Genomic DNA, 26,034 nt, shown 5'->3' with positions numbered 1-26,034 from the left:
TTAACAAATTAACTTGAATGACCGCAAGGGAATCTATTTGACTGGTATTAAAATGACTTGATATGGATTGAAATGCATTAAAAATAATTTTTAATTTTTGTCAATCTTTATTTAATTTTCATTAATCTTTTTTAAATGCCGTTAATGCGAATTTGTCCGTTCAAGCTAAATTCGAGTTACTAGTGTCAATAAAACTGATATTAACTTTCTGCGTTGGTAAATCAGTAATTGCATTTCATAGTAACAGTGAGCACTAATTAAGTGTTGTGACAGACACACGCTAACTGGCTTTTACGACTTGAGGGCATCACAGACGCGTTAGACTTATTAAATGACATTGATTGACAGTTCTTGATCATTATTTATTACTGTACAAACAAAAGATTAGGATTATCATCTGACTTAAAGAAAACGTTTTCATATTGTTGTCTAATCAATCAACCTATTAATTTCAGTGTATGCATTTATGTTCATCATTCATATGATTTATATAATGTCAATATGATTTTGTCAGATCATAAAATAATGTAAATCTACAGTTAAATTTTCGTTGGGGTTTTAATTTCGTGGATAATTCTTATCCACGAAATTAATGAAATTAAATCCCCAGCGAAAATTTCTGCTTTAAAAGTACATAAACATGTCAGTTTATTCGCATACAATATGTCTTGTATGTTTAAAAATATCTGATGATATATGAGTTCTTTTATTGGTGAAATGTAAATAAAGGAACTTTTATCTATTCATGAGATATCTGAAACACCGATCAAGATTATTTTATTTAATTCTTCTACACATAACATATGCATAGATAATTGCTCCACGAACGTAAAAAAAAAATGAAAAAAAAACAAAAAAAAACGTCTATTAAATTTCTTAATCTGAATTGCTTTACTATAGTTAAGAAGACGATGAAATGTATAAGATGACCGAAAGGTGAATACCTGATTACAAAAAGAGTGAACTTAACCTGGTTAAGATATAGATCTATCAAAACAGTCACTTCTTGAAATCAGGGTTACATACAAATCTATGTTATCAAATATATTATTGTGATCACATTCCATAATAGTGCGTTACCAGTAACCCTTCTCAGGAAATAAATTGTTGCCGCTAGACTGCTTTATCGTATACATCATTTTCATTTCTAGTTTCTGATTTGAGAGTTGACGAATAACCATAGTCACTACCGTCTGTTGATAATGTGTCTGTATGATCATACACATCGTTATCAAGTTGCAGTTTTCTTCCTCCATGGTTGGAACTGTCGTATGTTGGGTCACTTTCGTTACGAATCCCTGCATGGCTGTCATATAAATTTGTCTTTGAATCTGTTCGATTTTTCGACAAAACATTTAATCGATCATATTCTCCGTATGATGTTTCAGTATAAGTGTCCTCAGTTGTTTGGAGTCCGTTCTTTTTAATTTTGTTTACGACTGCATACGTGTTGCTTGAATTGATTGGAGCTAAGCCATATGATTTGTTAGAAATCGGCGTCTCAATTGTTCTAACTTCTGGATTTTGTGAATGCTCGTAGAATTCTTTGGAGAATTGGACTTCTTGCTTATCCGTATTAGCCGATTTAAAAAATCCACATGACCTAAAAATATCATGTAATGTTAGATCTATCTGTGAAGAGGTAATATATACAAAAGCGATATTCATACGTTAAAGTCGATCATAAACAGACAATACTGTTAATAAAATGAGAAATTACCGAAAAAAGAAGGATGCCGACAAGTTCTTAAAATATTTTACTGAAAACCAAGAAGTCAGCACTAAACGCCACAGACAAATGTCGGTGCACTCCTGTATCTTGGGAAAGTAAGTAGTTCGTTTCGAGTGAAGAATAACATTGTATAAAAAAACAGTATTATCTTAGTATGCAGCATCAGTTAATATAATCAAAATATAATAGGAAATGTATATGCATGTGCATAATATTTTTAAATCAGATCATACGCCATATTTATAGCAAACAAACAATCTAAGTTATAAGGTCTTGAAGCAAGTTGATTTTCATTTCCCTGTGTCAAATTAAACAACTATTCATTGGTTGTCTTTTGCAATCTTATATTGTTAAAGTCATATTGCTGTTTTCTCGGCCATTACCCCGGACCTAACTTTATTCAAACGCAGTGGACCAAGTGCAAGTATTAACCGTAGCACTAACGTTTACAGTTGTAGCTACCACTGTCAAAAAAATTTCAAAACCCAAAATAAAGTGAAATGGATAAGTTGAATACATAACATTAAATATGCCGCCAGTAATTTTGATTCTAATGCAGTAATGATAGGAAAACAAGTGTAACACTTTGTACAACATATCAAGGAGGTGATAATTGTGTATTATAATCAGATAGTTTACTGAAATACTGATTTCATTTTAAACTATCTAGAATTGTGTACTTTTCAAACGAATTCTTTTTCTATTTTATCCCGTCGATTGAAAGAGTTTCTCGAATAGTTTTGATTTATCGTCCCTTTTTGTTAGTTTTTTGTCTATACAACTTTTACAATGTTTAATGTCTAACTTTTGGATTTGAGATAAATTAACATGAACTATATTTTTAATGTACAAATAAACATCGTAAGACCCTATCAATTTGTTTGTTACGATGTACGTTTAAACCAATCACAAATCCTGCCCCGACCGTGAATACTGACAATGATTTTGGTCGTGTAAATCAAAACAGCTACTAATCGGGAATACTCTACGTTTTGTATTAACAGATTGCTTAAACAGAACGATTTATGGGATTGAATTAAAAAAAAAATACAACACACTGTTTACAAAATCCACATGTTTGACAATCCTAACAAGAAAGTATTAGAACGAACTGTTACACTTTTTGTTTTAGATTAAATTGTTCCAAACGACGTTATGGCTAGTCAATTTTAAAATGGAAAATAAAAACAAATGCAAAAATTTTCCAGACACGCTCTTTATTAAACACCGGTTTGAAAAATGATACAGATCCATGTCCATGCACCAACGTCTGATTTAGTTAGTCACAAGATAATAATTAAGTTAAGGGAAATAACTAAAAATTTGATATATTTACCATTAGCAAATTTATTTTTGTTTTTATAACAGTGAATGTTAAGGAGATTTAAAACACTTTACTTAAATACAGCACATATTTATAATATCACCTTATCTTACAGTAAATCATCACAAACAAAACAGCCAATAGTGTGATGGCACCTGTAATGCCACCAATAACTGGACCTATAGAGAAAAGAAACAACTATGACACATATGTGGACAATAAATTTCACTTATATCTAGTAAGAATATAACATATAGTCAATAAAACTGTGTTCAGATAATCTAGGCCTTGAAGGTCTTATTTCAGGAGGCATTGGTACATTTTTGTTCTTTTGAAATGATAATATTAACTGCACGATGAAAATGTGCTCATATATGTCAATTTATCGAGTTCAAATAGTACTTGAATAAAAGTAGTAACTATAACCATCCGTTAATCCATCAAACGTTCTATGTGTGTTCACCTTATACAAAATTGCTAAGTTATATTGAAGACAACAACTAGCTGATAAAAAGGTACCTATATCAATGCTGCCGCTAGAATCTTTCTTCATTGTCCTTGTTGCAATTACGATTTGGCTTGAGGTTGGAGCAGATGCTTCGTCTAGAAAATAAGGTTAGAAATTGTTTAAAAAGATATTTTTTGTTCAAGTTTTATGTAACTACAATATTTATACTGTGTACTCAATTTTTTTTTGAAATAGTTAAGGTGTTACATGATTTTTTTGAAATTATATTTCTGTTATCAAAACATGTGAGAACTTATTTATGGAAAGATAAAAATCAATAATCATTGGTATCAAATCTTCTTTTGATTAAGTAGAGTCTAGACACCGTTAATCGGTGTATGAGATTTGAACATCAATTAACTCATGTAACCTCAATTTCAATTGAAAGATAGTACAAATCTCCTCATTTTACCATGATTTCTTCCATTATAAATAAAGGCAACAGTAGTATACCGCTGTTCGAAAGTCATAAATCGATTGAGAGAAAACAAATCAGGGTTACAAACTAAATCCGAAGGAAACACATCAACAATAAGATGAAATCAACAAAACAACAGAAACACCTGAAGTGCAACAAAAACAAACGACAATGCAACACACACACAGAAACGAACTATAAGTTAACAATTGCCATTTGTCTGACTTGGTACATGACATTTTAAGAAAAAATGGTGGACTGAACATGGTTTTGTGTCTAGCCAAACCTCGCGCTTTTATGGCAATGTTAAATATAACACTAAAATGACAACAACATTACATTACAGGAATACAGTACATTATAAATAGATGCAAGAACATTCAGGACAGAGAAATACTCAAATAAACAATAAAATAGTACATATGGACATGCTAACACAGAATAACAACGAACACGTAAAACAACCTAGGACAGCACCCAAGAACAACAAACCAGAACCACGTACTGTTCGTCACTCGACTTGATCAACGCCACAAAAGTGACGTCACAGGTAAATATCTATAAATTGGATATTAATCACGATTACATTTGTAATTATGCTAATTGATGTATTTTATAACAATCACAAAAATATAGAATTGTGTTAGTAATTAGATAATTAATGGTATTATCTAGCTATGTCGGTATTTCTTCTAAATTAAACTGTAAAACAAATAAATCGTGTAGATATAGTTGCTTTAAACTAAAATCTGATAAATGAACTGGATGATTAACTATCTTTACTTTTACATACGAATAGAAAATAAACAAATTAAAATTACAACTTCAAACGATAAGACATTTAAAAATATCCGATCAGAATTACAAATACAACATCATAACTAAGTACATGAATGTTGGATAAACAAATACCGTGACACGTCTTGTAGCAATGCGAATTCATACTCAGCAAACCAGTCATATTCGGCAATATGTCATGTTCGGTACTTTAAAGACCAGACGACGTAAATGATAAACCAAAATTTAAGACGTGGTAAAAATGTCCTTAAGTAGTTTAGACACAAACAAATCGTATGGATCAACCAATTCGTGATGGTGTCCATAAAATTTACGGAGTGTCATTTTTAATCTTTCCTCCTCATTACTATGTTTGAGCAGTTTCTGCGTAAGGAACACACTCCTGTATATGAAGTCCGTATAGTGTGAACATGCACGAGCATAACGTATCAACTCAGATATAAAATTGAGAATGGAAATGGGGAATGTGTCAAAGAGACAAAAACCCGACCATAGAGCAGACAACAGCTGAAGGCCACCAATGGGTCTTCAATGCAGCGAGAAACTCCCGCACCCGGAGGCGTCCTTCAGCTGGCCCCTTAACAAATATGTATACTAGTTCAGTGATAATGGACGTCATACTAAACTCCAAATTATACACAAGAAACTAAAATTAAAAATGATACAAGACTAACAAAGGCCAGAGGCTCCTGACTTGGGACAGGCGCAAAAATGCGGCGGGCTTAAACATGTTTTTTGAGATCTCAACCCTCCCCCTATACCTCTAGCCAATGTAGAAAAAACAAACGTACAACAGTACGCACAGTAAAACTCAGTTTAAGAGAAGTCCGAGTCCGACGTCAGAATAGGAAACAAAAGAAAATAAACAAAATGATAATAATACAAAAATAACAACAGACTACTAGCAGTAACTGACATGCCAGCTCCAGACCTCAATCAAACTGATTGAAAGATTATGTCTTCATCATATGAATATCAGGCACAATCCCTCCTGTTAGGGGTTTAGTATTATACCATCATAAAATATATGAGAAGAACATAACCCGTGTCATGTTAACAACTGGTTTTAGAATAAATATGTTTAATTCCGATGCAAAGACCCTACAAGTGAATCAATATTAAAGCCAAAATATGCAATCTTTAATGACCTGACAACAGTATCGTAACTATATCCCTCTTAATGAGTCTGTTTAAAGGTTTTGTTAGCTTTTGAGGTGAATACTGACATTTTTGTGCTTTGTAAAGAATATTACCATAAAAGATTGGATGTGAAATACCCGAACGTATAAGATGTCTGCATGTTGAGTTATATTTACGCATGATGTCCTTATACCGATGATAAAATTTAGTAAATGTTTTGACTAGTTTATGATATCGAAAACTTGGTGTAATAATTTTTCAGTAATACATAAATTTCTCTCGCTAAAATCTAATACGTTGTTACATACACGAGCGAATCGTACAAGCTGAGATATATAAACACCATAAGATGGTGACAAGGGAACGTCACCATCTAAAAATGGACAATTAACGATAGGAAATGAAAAATCATCTCTTTTATCATAAATTTTTGTATTAAGCTTCCCGTTAATGATATAGATATCAAGATCGAGGAAAGGACAGTGGTCATTGTTAGTATTAGCTTTATTTTAAGTAAGTTCAACAGGATAAATTTCTTTAGTATACACATTGAAGTCGTCATTATTGAGAGCCAATATATCATCCAAATATCTAAAAGTATTGTTAAATATTTGTATCAGATGTTGTTTCGATGGGTATTTGCTGATTTTAGTCATACATTGTAACTCATAACAATACAAAAACAGGTCCGCAATAAGTGGTGTACAGTTAGTCCCCATTGGAATTACGATAACTTGACGATATACGGAATCTCCAAAGCGAACAAAAATGTTATCAAGTAAAAATTCATGGGCAGATATAGTATCAAAGCATGTCCAATTGACATAGCTCTTTTGTTTATTGCTACTAAAAAATGACCTAAAAGAGTTTGAACATATGTATTCGCATTCCAACATTTTAAATGCCCATTTAAGTAGGTGTGTGAATTTTTTCTTAATAAGAATATGAGGCAAAGTGGTATATAGGGTAGAAAAATCAAAACTTTGATCAGATTCAAAATCACCAATATATGCATGCAATTTATCAAGTACTTTCAACGAGTTTTTGACACTCCAAAAGTAGTTAATTCCACTATTTTCAAAGGCCTTATTTGAACAATTTATTATCAGGTTTTTGTACTAGTAAGTAGAATAGACAATTTAGTAGTGGAACAATGACTTGAAGACGAAATAAATCTATATTTGTAAGGTGATTTGTGTAGCTTCGGAAGCCAGTACATAGTTGGGACTTTCATTGTATTTGGTTCTGCTTGTAAAGAAGTAGCTAATAGTTCATGTTTGTTACAGATATCGTTTTCTGAAAATGAAGTCAGTTGGAATGTTGGTGAAATCGTGATTTCCTTTTGCAGAACCTCAATGTAAAATTTACGTCAAACTATAATGATATTATTAGCAGCTTTATCAGCCGGGACAAAAACAAATGCCTTGGCTAGTTCTTTTAGTTGATGTTTGATACGAGAAATAGGATTTTTATGGTTGTTGTTAAGAGTAAAATGTTCTTTAAAATGTTGTTTACGTAAATCAACTATCTTCATTACTGAATTAAAAAAAGAGTCCAAAGATTTTTTGTCAGCTTTTTCCCGTTTTATCCATTTCAAACAGTAAGCACGAAGTGAGTCGTGGATGATATTACGACACTAATTCCAATTAATAATTGACGGGGAACGATATTTAGGTCCTTTACTGAGGAATGATTTTAACTCTCGGTCGCGAACGATGTTAAGGTCTGTTATAACATGGGAAATGGGGCCATAAATGTATTCGGAATTACTACAATTACATGACGGAGGTGTATTTTCACTGATATTTACATCTTTACAGACTTGGCTATAATTAAACACAAATTTTCGGGTAGATTTCTTGTAAATATAACAAATAAGAGGGAGTTCAGTATTATCAAAATATCCAGGAATTTGTTCTTTAACAGAATGGTCGTTAAAAATACCGGCAATATTTACAAAATCAAAACCTTTATTGACATACTTTATTTTAATAAAATGTTTTTTATAATCTTCAGGGCGATCAATTTTGGGAAAGAGTTTAGAATAACAATATGCCATTATAATTTGAACGATTTCATACTTAGGACTGCAATATGAAATTGTGTTGCAATCCTCTAAAATTTTATTTAATTTATTTATAGGTAAAGAACAGAGCTTGGTTAATAGATAATGTCTGCCGTTGTTTTTGAACTAGAAATTAGGTCCGAAATATTTGTATGGTTGGCATGAAATTTTCTTTGATTGCGATTATTTCTACGTCCATGAGAACGGTTTTAACGAACAGTTTTAGAAACTATATCCAAAATGTTAACATAATCGGTTCTTGATATATTACCAATTCCAGTGATGTTATCATTAAGACCGAGAGGGCAGACTGTCTGTAATTTTTTAATCCAATTTAATTCAATTATTTTCCGTGATCGTACAAACTTTGAATGAGATTCACCAGGCTGCTTATTTACTACTTCTAAAGGTTAAACTGTTAAATATTTGATAGGATTATTGTGCTTTTTAAGATGTTGATAAATGATACTTTTGAATTTATTGGGCCCTTTAAAACGATACAGGTGTTCTTGCGTGCGTTTAGATAAATATCGTCCAGTTTTACCTTCGTACTGAATACCGCATCCCGGTTTGTTTCATGTGAGTAAATACACAATACTGTTTGTTTTTCAAGTTATATCAGTTTCAAAATTTAAAGAAAATGTGCGACTATTAAACGTAGACCTTACCGTATTGTTGGTAGAAAGACGGGGACATGTGAGTCATTTTTTGGCATGACACTTATCGATAGAAGGGTAAAAATGTCAGCGATTATAGTATTTTTAGATAAGCGATTTTGAAGATTGAGACGTGTAGATACCCTTTGAACGAGTTAAGTATTTAATATTTTTCCATTTCTTAGCTTCATATTTGTTTTTTGTTATGTGGATTTTATTAGAAAGGAGCAAAGACTGGCGTCCAGAATATGAACCAGCACTCAATAAATTGAATTATGTGAAAATAATAAAACTGTTCGGCTAAAGACGTCAAACGCTATCCGTCATAAAGTACCCGAAAAATAAAACAAAAGATAGGGTATATCAGGGTAGCGACTGACGTCACGTCTGACTATATAGAAGAATGGGACTGAATGTGAAATACTACTTTTTGATAAATATTCCTAAAGTAATGAACAAAGAGAAGTTCTCGCTCGGACACACACTCCATAATCTAGTATATTATAAGAGCATAAACCTGAAGCACGGGGAGGCACTCTACTGTCTCCACACGGCACTAAAGACAAACTCTGTAAAAATAAAATTGAGAGTGGAAATGGGGAATGTGTCAAAGAGACAACAACCCGACCATAGAGCAGACAACAGCCGAAGGCCACCAATGGGTCTTCAATGCAGCGAGAAACTTCCGCACCTGGAGGCGTCCTTCAGCTGGCCCCTAAACAAATATGTATACTAGTTCTGTGATAATGGACGTCATACTAAACTCCGAATTATACACAACAAACTAAAATTAAAAATGATACAAGACTAACAAAGGCCAGAGGCTCCAGACTTGGGACAGGCGCAAAAATGCGACGGGGTTAAACATGTTTTTTGAGATCTCAACCCTCCCCTATACCTCTAGCCAATGTAGAAAAAACAAACGTACAACAGTACGCACAGTAAAACTCAGGTCAAGAGAAGTCCGAGTCCGATGTCAGAATAGGAAACTAAAGAAATAAACAAAATGACAATAATACATAAATAACAACAGACTACTAGCAGTAACTGACATGCCAGCTCCAGACCTCAATTAAACTGATTGAAAGATTATGTCTTCATCATATGAATATCAGGCACAATCCCTCCTGTTAGGGGTTTAGTATTATACCATCATAAAATATATGAGAAGAACATAACCAGTGTCATGCCAACAACTTGTTTTAGAATAAATATGTTTAATTCCGATGCAAAAGACCCTATAAGTGAATCAATATTAAAGCCAAAATATGCAATCTTTAATGACCTGCCAACAGTATCGTAACTATATCCCTTCTTTATAAGTCTGTTTAAAGGTTTTGTTAGCTTTTGAGGTGAATACTGACATTTTTGTGCTTTGTAAAGAATATTACCATAAAAGATTGGATGTGAAATACACCATACGATTGGGGAGAGGGTATGTTACTGCTGAGAAATGGAAATTGATAATTGGGAGGTTGAAATCGTCCCGTTTGTCATAGATTTTAGTGAGCAGTCGTCCATCTGTGTCAATATTGAGGAAAAAAATCAAGGCATAAAGCAGTCCTTCTAGTATCAGTAGTATCCTTAATTTCAAGTTCACTGGGATATATGAGATGTAAGTATTGGCAGACATATGGGTTATTCAGTGATAGGACATCATCAATATATCTGAAAGTAAAATTACAGATTTCGCAAGTTGCTTTTTCCTTTTGTCTTTTAGAAGGTTCTGAATGAATTCTGCTTCATAAGAGTACAAAAACAAATCGACCAGTAGGGGTGCACAATTAGTACCAATTGGAATAAAAACCATAAACACACAGGTCTGGCTTGGAAAAGTCATACTTAGTAATAACAATACTGATTCCAATAACAAATACACCGAAATATTTGTAAAGAAAATGCTGCACTTCTTGGTCAATAACAGTTCATATCATTAAGAACTTATATCCATCATTCAAACATCTTACTATCTTCTTTAGTTCTTTAATATTACGGTCAGATATATGGACGAATTCTAATCATTCAAAGACCCACATTTCAGTGCATGCTTGCATCTCATACACTATAGTTGACAATGACTTTAACGGAAGGAACAAAAATAGAATGTCTGCTTTCATGTCATGATCTTTCTCTTTAAACGGGCGAAAGTGGACGACCTAAAACTAGAGAGTCTTTTTTCTCTTTCTATTGTCGAGATACTCGGTAGATAACGAACGCATAACATATTGTCTTGTTCACATCATTTATAAAATATGCATATAGCTTTAAATATTGGTCCGATGGAAACAATCCCGTGCTTAAAAAAATATAAATAGAGTAAAAAAAAAAATCAAAACCAATATGTTTATGAAAAGTTGTGCTTGAACCGTACTCCTGTCTATCGTCAGCAATTAAGCTTTGACTTTGGGTTGTTGAAGAAGCTGTACCTTGAAAATGGTGAATCAAAATGTGTTTCCAAAGACAAATAGCCATATACATGATATATGCATAACAATTTGTAACTTAGATTTAACTTCTACTCTTTGAAGCAGTATGACACAGGGCTCGTTGTTCCTGGTGTGTTCAATTGTGCAAATGACGAACACATAACGTACTCTGAACCACAATCATATATGCACATATCAACATATCAACGTTTACAATATAAGAAGAATGTAAGAACATGAAATAAATGTAAATATTACTTCATACGTAAACAGAAGAGTGTCTTTTCAACCAAGGATATACATCAAGCTCAACAGTGTTCTCTAATTTTTTATATATAAGAACAAATGAACTAGCCAATATATGATTTATATACCTATTCTGCACAAAAACTGTAACTGATCATTACAAGCTCGTCTGGTTACATTCAGCACTCTTTTTCCTGTTATCGAGCCTGCTAAACAAGAAAGCGGTTCTTTTGTACCTGCTTCAGCTGGAAATAAATTAATGGTTTGTCATCTGTATTTAGTAAGTATGCGTTCATAAAGAAGTTTTTGTAAAGTATAGATTAACTATATTTTATAGTTAAAGTATAACTAAGGAATCGGAAACATGTTATAACAACTTACGAAGGTCCTTTCCCAACAGTATACAAATACTAGTTAAATAGAAAGCAAATATGATACAATAAACTAGTACTACAGTAACACATGTCGTGTACATTAGAATCGGTATCAGACGTTTAATTTGATGAGTATTCAGTTTTAATAAAATCTATCTATTTTACACCGATATACCTTTTTTCAATTGTTTTCAAACGTTGGTTTATTGATTATATACAGTATAACAGTCTTGTGTGCATTTTTCATTTTGGCTCTCTTGTATATTTCGGAATTATGTGTGACGTCCATTATGATCAACATTATATACGGTGTGTTGTCTCTTTGACACGCACCCCGTTTCTATTTTTGATAAAATACTTTCCATTTTGAATTTCCCTTGGAGTTCAGTAATTTTGTAATTTAGCTTTATATAATAGTTTGAATAGTCATTATGCAAGTTCGTTGCAGCTATATAATATTGTTTTTACACCATTTACGTTTCCCTTTATAATTTATGAACATTTAGTTGGAATGAAATGAATGAAACTTGTATCATTTGTATTCTTGGTCATAATCATTTTTATGGTTAAATGATAAATTTATAAAATGTTAAAATAGAATTTTTCGAAAAATGTCCAGCAAAAGATTGCCTTACGGAATTATTGGTCCTCAATTCCTTTCTACTTCGTAGGTTTTAAGCCATTTTATGTTTTAGATTCGAGGTCACTGATGATTTGTTTTGTACACGACACGCGCGTCTGGTGTTCAAAATAAAAAAAAACAAAAAAACATGATATAATATATTACGTCATTTTATACTTTTACCTTTTGTCAGCTTAGCTTCGGTTTCCGCTCGAAAAACGTTTGTCCATGAAGGAATCCCTTCGAATATGTGATTCAATTGGCAATAAGTATCAGGTGGAAGTAAAAGCTGAAATCTTTCCAGGCACACCTGTTTGCCTGTTGAATACGGTTTACCCCATCCAACTATGATTCCATCATCTTGGAAGAGATGAAAGCAAAATAATGAAAATGTGAGCTCAATATTTGGTATGACTGATTGCCACGATGTAAGGTCAGGCTATGCACAACGTTTTTATCAAAGCTTTCTTGTTGGAAAATGGAAAAAACGTTGTTAATTTTTAACAGATTTTTTGTCAAATGAATTGAAAGAATTAGGTGCAATAAATGAACACATTTTGAAATACATACTCCAGACTAAAGTCAAAAGATAAATTGCAATCAAATCCTTCACAGCTATACAAACATGTTTTGCCAATGTCAGTGAATAAAAGCAATTTGTTAATTACGTAACGCTCAATAATCAAATTATCTCTTTACCAAATAATTTGTAAGTAACCAATTTTTGACACAGAATGTACAGAGAAGAATAAATGGATATAATGTTAGAATTCTACGTTGATACGACTTTAGTAATTTTAGCAACTGGAGGTCAAATAAGCACTAAGGGTTAACTGTTCGCTTTTATTGATTTCAAATAAAGTAAAATATATTTATGGAGTCCTTCGCATTAATTTAGGGTTGTCTCGTTTGTGTTCGTGTATAAACTTTAAATTCCATAGTTTTTATATTGGAATTTTAAAGTAAATTGACCAAGAAGTCTTTCATAGAAGTTTAAGAAAAATCTATCATGGAACATTTAGACACCAATTTAAGGTGTGTACAAATTCTAAGATCATAGCAATATAAAGTTGTAAAAGAAAATGTTATAAACTTACTGTCTTAAAATAGCAGTTTTTCATTAAACTAAAAGAGAGATTCATTTAAGAAACATGTCGTTTAGGTGTTAGTTCGTGCCAACTTTGTTTATCATAGGTTGTAGGTGTCATTTAAGAAACATTGGCTTTTCTTGTGTATTAATATATAGTGATCACAAAAAATTAAATATACACATAAAAAAGGATATTTACTACATCTACTGGCCCTTGCTGTATCTGTTATATCATTACAATTAGCCGATTTCAACCCATTGCCACCTATACTGCACAATAAAGTCGTACATTTGCCATCGCCATTGTCAGAAACATGCCCAGTGTATACTAAATGTGGTAAAAAAAAAAAAATCATATTACAAATCCTGGGTCATTATAACAGTTAAAACAAGACATCCACTGATAAAATAAATGAAAAAATTTGTAACAAAAAGTAAAATCACAAAAGTACTGAACTCCGAGGAAAATTCAAAACGGAAAGTCCCTAATCAAATGGCAAAATCAAATGATAAAACACATCAAACGAATGGACAACAACTGTCATATTCCTGACTTGGTACAGACATTTTTCAAATGTAGAAAATGGTGGATTGAACCTGGTTTTATAGCGCTAAACCTCTCACTTGTATGACAGTCGCATCAAATTCCATTATATTTACAACGATGCGTGAACAAAACAGACATAATAGGTAAAATTGTCAAAATAGGGGTACAGCAGTCATCACCGTGTCACAATCTCAATTATAACAAAAACAAACAAATATTTAACAAAGAAGCACAAAAAAGCATCTATCAAATTTAACAACCACATTCATTAGATATAGGAAGATGTGGTATGAGTGCCAATGAGACAACTCTCCATCCAAGTTACAATTAATAAAAGTAAACCATTATAGGTCAAGGTACGGCCTTCAACACGGAGCATTGGCTCACACCGAACAGCAAGCTATAAAGGTTGCTTACTTTTATATGTATTTTAAATCAACCCATAAAGGATTGAAATATTTGAAATCTTGTGACTGAATGGCAAGGTTCACATCAACTCTAGTGTAGAGTCGTGTGTTTGATGTCAGAATGTAAACGTCACACAGGAAGAGATATAAAATAATTTTGTTGTTCAAAGTATTTTCAAAATTATAATAGAACAATAACATAATGGCGGGATGTTTAAAAGTACAGAGCCACGTCATATGTACCAAAGAAACACAAAAAGTCACACGTACAAAACACACAAGCAAAAATGAAAGATAATACAAACAACACATTGACGGGATGTATAAGTACCGAACCATGTCAAATGGATAACACCGAAAGCAGACCAAACAGTAAAAGTAATATTAATTATAGAACAAAGACAAATAAAAGAACAATATAAAACGTTATTAAGATGATAAACAACGTCAGTACGCAGAATCTATACACCAAGACCATCATGTATTATTTGTGGAGTTGATACGGCGTATTTATCAACAAGGTCTTGAGAAATGAGATAGGAAAAACATTTACAAAAGTTGTAAAATGTGAAGACATGGCTGTACTAAGAAACATTTCTCTGGAATGAGATATTGAATAAAGATTTCAAACCGCGTATAAAAAAAAAAATGTCTTTATAAAGTGAAGAAGAAGTAGTATTTACTTATTTTCTTTCAACACAAATAAAGTTAAGTGACTTTATATTCCACTGGTTATTTACACGTACATGTAATGCTATTATTATATTGTACTGAAATAAGTGCTTGTAATCAAATCATAATTTTCTACATACCTTTATAAACGAAGGAATATTTCGAATCAATGTTGTCTATGCAATTACTTATATTATGGGAACTACTTTTAATTTGATGACAAAAACAGTTTTCTGTTGACTCCTGCAATTATATTACATATCGTACTTAATATATAGGATTACCCCCCCCCCCCCCCCCTTCTCATCGTCCCCTAAAATTAAAAAAAAAAACATTCAGTTATAAAATGGTAACTTGGATATTCAAATTTGAATTTGTGATTGAAGAATGAAATTCAAATTCTGAGATAATACAAAAATAGTGATAAAACATTCCATATTCAGTGGATTCATTATAATTATTCTTTGAACACCAATTTTCAAAGAATTCGTGGATACAGGAAAACCACGAATTTCAATATTCAACGAAATAAAATTTCAATAACTTGATATGCTGTTATTTGACAGACACACATCGTTTTCAATATAATGAAATTTTATCCGACTGTCATACAAGTGAGAGGTTTAGCTAGCTATAAAACCAGGTTTAATCCACCATTGTCTACATACGAAAATGCCTGTACCAAGTCAGGAATATGACAGTTGCTATCCACTCGTTGACGTGTTTGAGCTTTTGATTTTTCCGTTTTGAATTTTCCTCGGAGTTCAGTATTTTAGTGATTGTACTTTGTACAGATATATAATGCGGCAGGGTTAATTGTAGGTTAAAGCTTTCATGTGGTCTGTTCTAAAAGATTGGATACAATTCTATAATGACCGATCAACTGTGTCGTCTCTATTTTAAACAAATCTATAACATATATGTATTTGGGAAACTGGTGTTGCACACTATTTAGCATAAAAATAAAAGTATCAATCAGAGATCAAATCAAGTGGAGGTAAGAAATTATGGACACCTAGCCTATAACAATGAGCAAAAACCAAACGATATTGTCGCTGTAATGGCCATCGATATAAAAAAATTGACACAATTCAATTAAGAAAAGAACGGCCTAGACTATAACTCCTTTACCTGTGACAGTGGGTTTACAGCACAAAATAAGAACAAATTGTAAAATTCAGTGGAAAAACTTATTATAACTAATGGATCGCTACGATTCACAAAAACAACTAACACGAAAGCAAAAGACACAAAGCTGAGTACATGAAAAAAAAAAAAAGAGCAATTTCTTTTAATATCGATTGCCGTACGTCATTCATGGAAGAGACCATATGGAAAATTTTAAACGCAATACACCAAGACTTGATTTTGTGCAATGCCAAAAAAAAAAAACCCCAAACTATTCAAAATTTGAACGTAGAAAAAAAAAAAAAAAGCACAAACCAATCAGTTTCACTTTTTAAACGTAACTGCACATCTGTTAGACAAAACAGTGATATTTACCGAATAAGACATATCAACTGGTTCTTACTTACAAGAGCAGCACCTGAGATTTGCACTCAGTTATTGGTAGTTTTCGTGTTCAGCAATCCTTAGTGTTTTTTATGTTTCGTGTTCTGTACTGTTGTGTGTCTGTTAATCTTTTTCATTTTTAGCCATGGCATTGTCAATTTCTTTTTTTAACTTATTGAATGTCCGTCTGGTATAGTTTGCCTCTTTATATATACCACTAGGACAATGAAGGAATAGCCAACATAACATCATCATCGCGGAAATAAAAACTGACAATACAAGAAAAGAACATTCCTCCCGTTCACCATACAATATTATATGAATAGATTACAAAACATACGCATAAAAATGTTGAAAGGGATACTTGCATTAGCCATTTGTTTTTGATGTGTATGTCTTTTATTTTTTTCTTTTGCTTTTGGATTGTCATACTTCATTTTGTTGAGGTTTGTAACGTATTTGTTGTTGTTCTCTGTAAATGTTATTGAGTCATATAAAAAATAATAACATAAATAGCCAGAAAATTCACATTTGAAGAAATTAAATACTCACACTGTAACCAAAGAACTGATACGAGACACATTGTTTTTGGCATAATACAATTGATGGACTTTTCTTAATTTCCTGTCCGTCTGGTACTGAATAACAACCTGTTTAAAACACATTGACCATTACATCGTAATAATCAACCAATAACATGTATGTGATTTGTAGCAAATAATGCAATGCTTTGATTAATGTAGAAGTAAAGATACAATAGAGTACAATAGTCCGGAGATTTTCGATTTTCGCGTCTTCAACTTTCAATAACATAGGTTGGCGCAATCATTTGTATGAAAGCTGTTCCATTAGAGACGGAAGAAGTGTAAATCTTTTTTCAATAATTTACAAAGAAAATATACATGATGTAACATGTTTGCTAAGATATAGTTCGCATGAAATAGTCCATGAGTTCTTAGGTATAGAACTACTTATTTGGCCCGGTCAGAAAGAACAAACAAGAAAGTAGCACATATTTTAAACATAATAATTCCTATGCATAGCTGTAACAATAAGTTAAATAAAAGGGTTATCTTGGTATCTTATTAGACTTTAGGACGAAGAACCATTGTCAAAGTTTCTATTGAACAGTAAAAAAATTCTGAAATTAAGATAGGAAAATTTGTCCTCTTGCTCATTTTAGAATTGTTGTTCTTCCAAACTTAAAGGATCAAGGGCGCTCTTATATGAAGTGGAAGGTATATTGATATTTTGAGCACAAGTCAGAATAAGGTTTTGACAATAACTATTGTTCTATCTAAATCTTAAATAAAACATAGCTATGTATGCTTGAAGTTGTAGTAATTACTGTTTAGTCTTAATTATTCGTGGTATACCAATTTTTGTTGATTTTGTGTTAACAGGTGAACCACGAATTTAAATCTTCAATGAAGTACAGATTTGTTATATGTTTGAATGCAGAACTTATTGAAACCACGAAATCAGATATTCACGAACATACAAAGCTTCCTCAATCCACGAACATTGATACACATGAAAAATAATGAATCCACATTAAACATTAAAATCAATGGGCTACGAAATAGTAGTGTTATTTCTAAACGCTATCCTAACATACCTAAACATTTTAAACAATATTTCTGATCGAAAACTGTTACTAATATTAAAGAATTTCGCATCTGTTTATATCTATGTGCTAAAAGATATGATCCCTTTTTTTTATGTCCGAGTGTATCTTTGTTTGTATGATTATTGAACTATGGATTAAATTAAAGTGATCAGAAAGTTGCGCATTGCGTTGCAAATAAATCAAAACATTAACACGGTTAACATAGGTACTAAATAAAAATGTTCAAGTTCTTTGTTCACTACATATTTAAAGGATTTTGTTTTGTTTTGGGGTAGACGTAAAAAAGTTAACATTTCAAAGACTGCACTAAGTTTAAATACATATACATAATATAGATGGCAAAAAATTGTTTTCAACATTATGATGAAAACTACCCATTTTTGTCTAAATAAAGTAGTACAAGTTCAAATAATATTTAAGATAGTTAAGTAATTACACTAATTAAGCCAGAAATCAAAATTCCCTTCTCCAGCGTTTGTTGTAAAAGTCATTGCCATTTGGATACATGCAAACATATATGAAACTGAACATTCTGTTTTATTATCATTATTTGATTCTTACACGACTTCCTTCAAACACGTTGAGAACATATCCGCGGTAAAATGCAAATATATTGCATGTTAGCTGATCAACATCGTCGCATTTTGTATTGGCTATAATTATTTACTCCCCATGTCGTAGGTAGTTATAATTAACCACAGCAACCTGAACAAACGATGGTACGAATTAGTTAACCATATCAATGTATTTGATTTAATAATTTTTAATAATTTGCAATGCAATAGGCTATCACTTGTGGTAAAATATTTATCATAAAGGTCAATCCATGGAAAAACACCATACATTCAAGCCCCATTGAATAATTTTTAATTATCGCAATTATTGGTAATATTGGCTTGGCTTTCCATAATTTCTTTTAAAGCTTTCGATAACTTTATATAGTAATTCATTAGGTGAATTGAAAAAACTGCACCTCATTTGTATATTATGCATGTTACAACTGTCCGGATTCCTATTTTGAAATTAACATGGTTAATTTATCCTACATTCAAATTGACACACTTTACGTACCCATACTTTCAATCCATGGTGTAGCTATATGGTAAATAGCCATTCCAATCCAAAATTCTTTTTCTTGCAGCACGGCAATATTCGTCAACACCTTTTCGTCAAACTCTAAACCAATTTTGCTACATATTTCAGAAGCAGCTTTCCAGGTTTTTCTGTCTGTGTGATATGCTTGATCAGATTGTAAGCTATATGCTAAAAAAAAATATATCTCTATGCCGATATGCAACGAGACTGTGAGGTGCATTATCTATTAAATCCATGGTTAACGATTCGATTGATACACACTCAAACGTTTATCCAAATAACAAAAAGTCTAAACTAAATAATTAACAATGCATGGACTCGATAATATGTATCAATATTTCGAATGTAATTTAGTCTTGATGACACCAACAGACTGAATTTTCTTTTGATAGTTGAACAGGCTTAGTACATGCGTATCCCACCGTAACCCAGCTTAAATAAGGAGATACATGGAAGGTCACATGAGTACATATTCAAAGAGGATGAATAAATCAGCATTATCTTGATCCTTTCTTGACAAACATACACGATTTTATATCGACATTCAGCTTTCGTTAATATTTTAAACTAAATCGGTGCTAACGCTCTTATAAAGATTATTAAATTTTGTTATTATGAATCTGTATGTTCATAAATGTTTGTCTATTCAATAAATACCATTGTCTCTTTCCAAGGCCAACGTTAAAGATACAAACAGTTGTTAATGTGTTAACTGCTAATTATATAAGTACACTATTATGTGTATCAAAATAGCATACATAGCAAAGATGTACTAAGTTGCTGTATACCATGTGTATTCCGTAATACAATGTAAAAGAAATATGTAAAAAGATTACTCAAGCTAACTTTTGCGAAGGGTCAAACTCAAAAGAACTACTGTACTTAGAACCGAGACTAGTTTTAAACCCTCTATTTATATAAGACACATATTTAAGTCCTACATTTAAAACTAGTTTCACAATGTTCACATACGGGTTCTTTTCATTTTAATTCGATCTATATCTGTTAGATTACTCCACAGCAATTATGCATGTTAAAGCGACTAAGAATGATATGTTAGTCTATTTTTTTTTACACATATGCTTATCTAAAAAGCAAAAAACAGATCCAGAGTTCAATGTTGAAGGCCGTACGATGACCTATAGTTGTTAATATCTGTTTTATTTGGTCTCTTGTGAAGAGTTGTCTCATTGGCAATCATACCACATCTTCTTTGTATATTGAAATTTGGTGCAAATGAAATTGAGATCTTGAGGCGGAACCAACGTGAACTTGCAGTTGCATAACATAAGAAGTAGAAGTTGTTTATAGAAATAAAATAACATATAAATTATAGAAGGAACATTCATGTTTTTTATTGAAAGAAACATATATGGGCACATTTAAAGGGCTGTTGAAGCCCGATTTCGCCTGTGGGACTTTTCGCTGTGTTAAAGACACATCGGTGGCCTTTGGCTGATTTCTATTCTTTTACCAGGTTGTCGTCTATTTGACACATTTTCCGTTTCTATTCTTTATTTATTGGTATTAGTCAAAAGATGTGAAATTTACGACAGATCAGTAGCAATCAGGCATCATGAAAACAATAAGATATATTGAGTTAAAAATGTACAAATTCAGGTGACAATTAAAAACAAGCGTTGTATGAATGAAGGCACATACACAAGTCTGGGAAACATGTGTTTTATTCATTAGTTGTCCTCTACTTTGAACTAGCTTTGTATAAGCTCATTAAAATCATCTTTTTTTCAGGAATTAAGAAAGCATTTCCTTATCTTTGTAACTGATATATTTATATTTCTAACTTTGTTTGTATTTATTAGCAAATATGGCGTACGTTATTTTCGATGCCTATTACAAATAACGTTCATTTTCCAGAAAGCATTGAAAACACCGACGCTACGTATACGAAAGTTATGAACTAATACGTGTAGCGTACTTTATTTGTAATGAAAAGTGAATTTATTTAAAGTAGCATATTAAATGAACACAAAAAAATGAACATTACTAGATCTATATTTCATTGGTAGATACCCATATATATTATCCTAAGATATGGTTTATTGTGAAGGTTAGAATACAAAGCAGTTGTTATCATGTAGAACCATACACTTCCAAGCAGGAAACACTTTTCTTATTAACTGTGAAGTAGCAATACAAAAATACCAGGCTGAAGGGACAACATTAATGATTACAGTAATAGAAACAAACGTTCGATATGCTAAGTGCCAAACAAGAAGTTGCTGAATAACCCATATACAATATACAGAGAAATAATAAATACTCGTTTTGTAACTGACTAATATGACCGATATTTATCACGTGTACAGCTATTGAAATTGGTAAAAAATATTTCCGAGTATATATTGACATTGATTTATAATTTTCGTTATGTTTATCTTACGTTTTGTAAATACTAAACCATAATTTAGTTAAAAAAGTCTGTCTTTTGCTTAGTAATACAAAAAAATAACAGATGAAGAATCATTTCATTAGGTTTAAACATATACATGCATCTATAATTTTTTGTCGTAAACAGGAAAATGAACTGTGAATCAAAGAATTATAGTGAAATCTTTCAGAAAACTTTATTCACGAGAGTATTTATCCTACATATTTCAATAAAATGTATAAAAAAGTTTGTTTTCATTATGTCACCGATATCAATAACAACATAAATAAAGGCCATTGACTAATTATTGATATTGAGACCTTTGTGACACTATCGTGTTGAAATGACAGTAAAAAAAATCGTTACTTACCATTTACAGATTGTATATCTATAACAAATACCAGTAGGATAGTCCACAGCAGCATGTCTTTTTCCTTTTCCTTTTCAAACTATAGCAACACAACAAGGAAGTAAAGCTGATATATTAAGGTGAATACAACCTTTTAAAAGTCGGTTGTTTATGATGTCGTGTTTACAAAAGATAACACATTACGGAAGTTGAATAGTTTGTCAATGGTTTCCCTTGTATGTTATATATTTCATTCACTAAAACTACTGAAGCATACTTATTGCTTTGTATTGCATTGATATAATTCTTGTAATATCCTTTGATTATTAGCCACACAAAAAATTTTGATTTCACAAAATCATGCCAGGCAGAATGACTCATAAATAATTACACTCCATATGTATATGGAAGTTTTATGCATGCATGGCAATTCATGGTGCATGTGACATTAGGTTAATATGTGTTAGTTAATGTAAACCAACTTATTTTTGCGGATACATTATTTCGCGTTTATCCCTTTCTAGTTCATTTCGCGGCGATTTAATTTCGGGATTCTCAAATTTCTTCATGTAGATAATTAAGGAAAAATCCAAGTTTTACATATTCGCGACGATTTATATTCGCGTTATTTTTCTACTCGCGAAAAACGCGAAAAATAAATCGCTCGCGAAAATAAGCTGGTTTACAGTATTGCTTTGTAATGGCTTAAGGTGAATTTTTGCAAATAACACTACTTGCCTGACATTATTGAATATTTTTTGGATACTTGTTACCATCAAGTTATGGTTGAAACTTGCAAACAGGTACAAGTACTTATCGTCCTTCCCTATGCCTATATCACCCTGGTCAGTCGCTCTTTTATTCTCGTATCACAGCTTTGAGACAAGACAAGACATTATCAGTTACGTCACAATGTCTGAGGAGAAGTTATCAGCGACGTGACAATGTGACAGGAGACATTATCAACCTTAATTATTTTCGTCAAGCGTAAAACTGTCTTAGGGAGGGGAAAAAGACCATTAATAGAACTATAAACAGGTAATCGGGTTTTATTCGTATAGATATCGTAAAATATCAGCCCCTCGATCCAATATGAAGCTCACTCGCCAAAAAAGATCACATTGTGTAACCCGATAATCTATACATATCTGTATAAAAGTGTTTGATGATATTTTTTACTGGTATTCCAAACAATATACACTAGACCTCTTTTTTACGTAACCGCCTCGTTTGTCTCGTGTTAACCTCGAGTTCGGGAGGTTGTTGGTTCGATCTCCGGCAGAGTCAAACCACAAGACTTAAAATTGAGTATTGACTGCTTCTCCTCTTAACTCACAGTATTTAATAGTAGAGAATGTGCCCGGATCGTCATGTGGACAAGTATCTTTTGAACTTGCGCTCAGTGTGTATGTCCAGTACAAAAAGTGGTTATAATCATATCACATTATCATGTTCTCGTCCTGAATATGTATTTTATCTGTCACTAGACATTTTAAAAGAGCCATCAATTCTTCTTTTTCTCCTGAACATGCATTCCATCTAAAACAAATGAAGACACATATGATATCTTACTTTAAAACATAAAAAAAATAATGGCCAACAACAGGTATCGATAAAATAGCAACAACTCATCGCTGATTTATTAGCATATTAAATCTAAATTTATATACTAAATTGAAAAAAAGTGGTATGAGGCAACTCTCTAGTAGATTATATGGCTTGTTGCGTGAAATGTATATTTTCCAATATCTTTTGATGTTTTACTTATGTAGAACCGGAATTAATTCTTTCAGAAAAAGAAAGTATGAGTATATATATATATTTATCGCTATTTTACGAAATTTTATTTTGATCTTGCTGACTGATAATTTCCTTTCTCTACGGAGTTGAGTGATATGAAAAATTATCGCTAGAAACTAAGGGGGCACGTTGAGTTGTCAATGAAATTGACATGCAATTGAAAACGTCGTCATAGATAAAATAGCGACAAACAGATTATCCTTGGTCATCTCAACTCGATTGCGTTTCTCACTTTCGGCGTACCGGCTCAAGCGAGAAAATCAATTTCGTTGAGATGATCAACGATAATCTATAAATATATATATATATTGTATAAAATACTTGCATTGAGAAAACTTGGAACGAATACTTTTATGACATGCTATTTAATATTAGACATGTTAGATAAATAACTTTTGTTGACAATTGAGTCTATAGTTGAGACATTTAAATTAGGGACCATCTCAAAAGAACAAAATTATTATTATTGATTTACACGTTACAGTAACAACTTTATTAATTGCTATTCAAGCGCGGGTCCAGCCAATTGATAAGGGGAATTCCAACTTTAGAACACCATGAAATGTTCACATTATTAAATAGTAAAAAAAAAAAAAAAACAAAAAAAAAAAAAAGGAAAAAAGTTGCAGCTCCTTCTCCTAGAATTCCCCCATCCAGGGTCCGCCAATGCTACCTCACTCGATGAAAATGTTTTGCAGTTCAGAGAAAAGACTCAAAGTACATACCATGAATTTGAACGTCTGTATTATATTGATAGTCTTTTTTTTTTATGACAAAGCGATATATTAACTAAAACAAACGAGTCATATACCAGGATATTTTGTTATTTTTAATTGGAATCAGAATCAGATTCTTAGTCACTGCCAAAAAGCCCTTAAATATTTTGGCACTTGCCTCCTTATGAATCGGTCATAAGCCAACTGGTTTTTCCGGACAAGTTCCATGGTTCTTGGCTTTTCCCCTTTCCCTTTGGCTATTTCTTATCAGTTTTAGATTTTTTCGGAGGCGGTGGTACAATGTAGATCATCATCTTCAGAGAACAGTTTTATTCCGGACTCAGACATATGCACTGTATTCACACAAAGGTTTTGATTGACAACCAAAATCACATACGACTAGTAGGCAGCGGTATCCTTGGTCATCAAATTCATGCACAACAATTCAACTCGATGCCAGAAATAGGATACGGACTTGATTTCCCAGAGATTCTTTTTATATTACCGGATAACATATAAGAGACCGTTCTAATGTCGAACACATGATATTCGCAGACTAAAATGTTATAAAGTACTTGGTACAATGTGGCGTCATCCGCGCTGGAGAATAACTCAGATTGTTAAACTTTGCGCTGGTTTGGTAGAAAGAGGGTACAATTTAATTGCCTCAAAATAATAAAATCCTAACTTTAACATGTTTCATTTGGGTAAACGTAATGAATTACATTAACAAGAGAAAAAAAGCAATACTTCTTTTGAGACGACCCCTTTAAATTGTTTATAATCTCTCGACTCTCGTTTGTTGTTTGTCAAAAGTATTCATTTATCTAACACGTCTAATGACAGACTGTCCATCGATCGCGTTTATGCGACCATTATTTTAACTTATGTCAGGAAACCTGAATCCAATGAATTGTAAAATTTATTTCACTTTAAGAACAATCACCAATGAGCCGGGATATAGCAAAAGTATAATGAACATACTCGTAATATTTCGCCTATCTAAAAGTTCAGATAACTAATTCAATTCACTTGATTTGTTGAAAAGTGTAATGCAAAGGGTTCTGCAAAACGTGGTAACGAATTTTAAAATTCGCAATCTCGTAATAAGAGATTAAGAAATCAGAAATAAATAAAGAGCTGCGTCTAGAGCAAATAACACGCCCGTCTTCTTTTAGATCGTTTTTATGCTTTAAATGAATGTATATAATCGATAAGAAAAACTGTGAGCACTGATCAAAAGCACCCCCCCCCCCCCCCCCAAAAAAAAAAAACAACAAAAAAACATCCCAAATTAAAAGAAGACGTGACACACAGAGGAACTCATTGGCATAAAACATGTATAATTCGGCACTATGAAGGCTTCCTCAAATTTGAATATGGTTGTGGTTTCCTTTTTTGAACGAATAAAACTCAATAACCGTCCAAAGTAATATGTATATATAGTATTCGACGGTTTTTAAACAAAATAAAAGTTTTAAAACTCAGCAATGTGATATCAGAAATTTATAAGAA

General features: G+C 32.1%; 1 protein-coding gene across 1 annotated transcript; it reads right to left on the bottom strand.

Moving 5' to 3' along the window:
* Positions 1–760: 760 nt before the first annotated feature.
* On the bottom strand, positions 761–22,183 carry LOC127699905 (uncharacterized). Its single transcript, XM_052203296.1, has 10 exons — positions 22,025–22,183; positions 19,239–19,430; positions 17,090–17,187; positions 15,166–15,268; positions 13,599–13,727; positions 12,493–12,669; positions 11,442–11,558; positions 3,576–3,659; positions 3,160–3,235; positions 761–1,603 (listed from the first exon to the last, which is right to left on the bottom strand). Exons 1-10 carry the CDS (start codon positions 22,077–22,079, stop codon positions 1,114–1,116), a joined length of 1,521 nt encoding a protein of 506 aa, XP_052059256.1. The 5' UTR covers positions 22,080–22,183; the 3' UTR covers positions 761–1,113.
* Between the last annotated feature and the right edge of the window lie 3,851 nt (positions 22,184–26,034).

This window comes from Mytilus californianus, unplaced genomic scaffold (assembly GCF_021869535.1).
Source record: "Mytilus californianus isolate M0D057914Y unplaced genomic scaffold, xbMytCali1.0.p SCAF_44, whole genome shotgun sequence".
NCBI lineage: Eukaryota > Metazoa > Mollusca > Bivalvia > Mytilida > Mytilidae > Mytilus > Mytilus californianus.
Note: the sequence above shows the minus strand (reverse complement) of the source record. Positions and strands in the feature narration are given on the sequence as shown.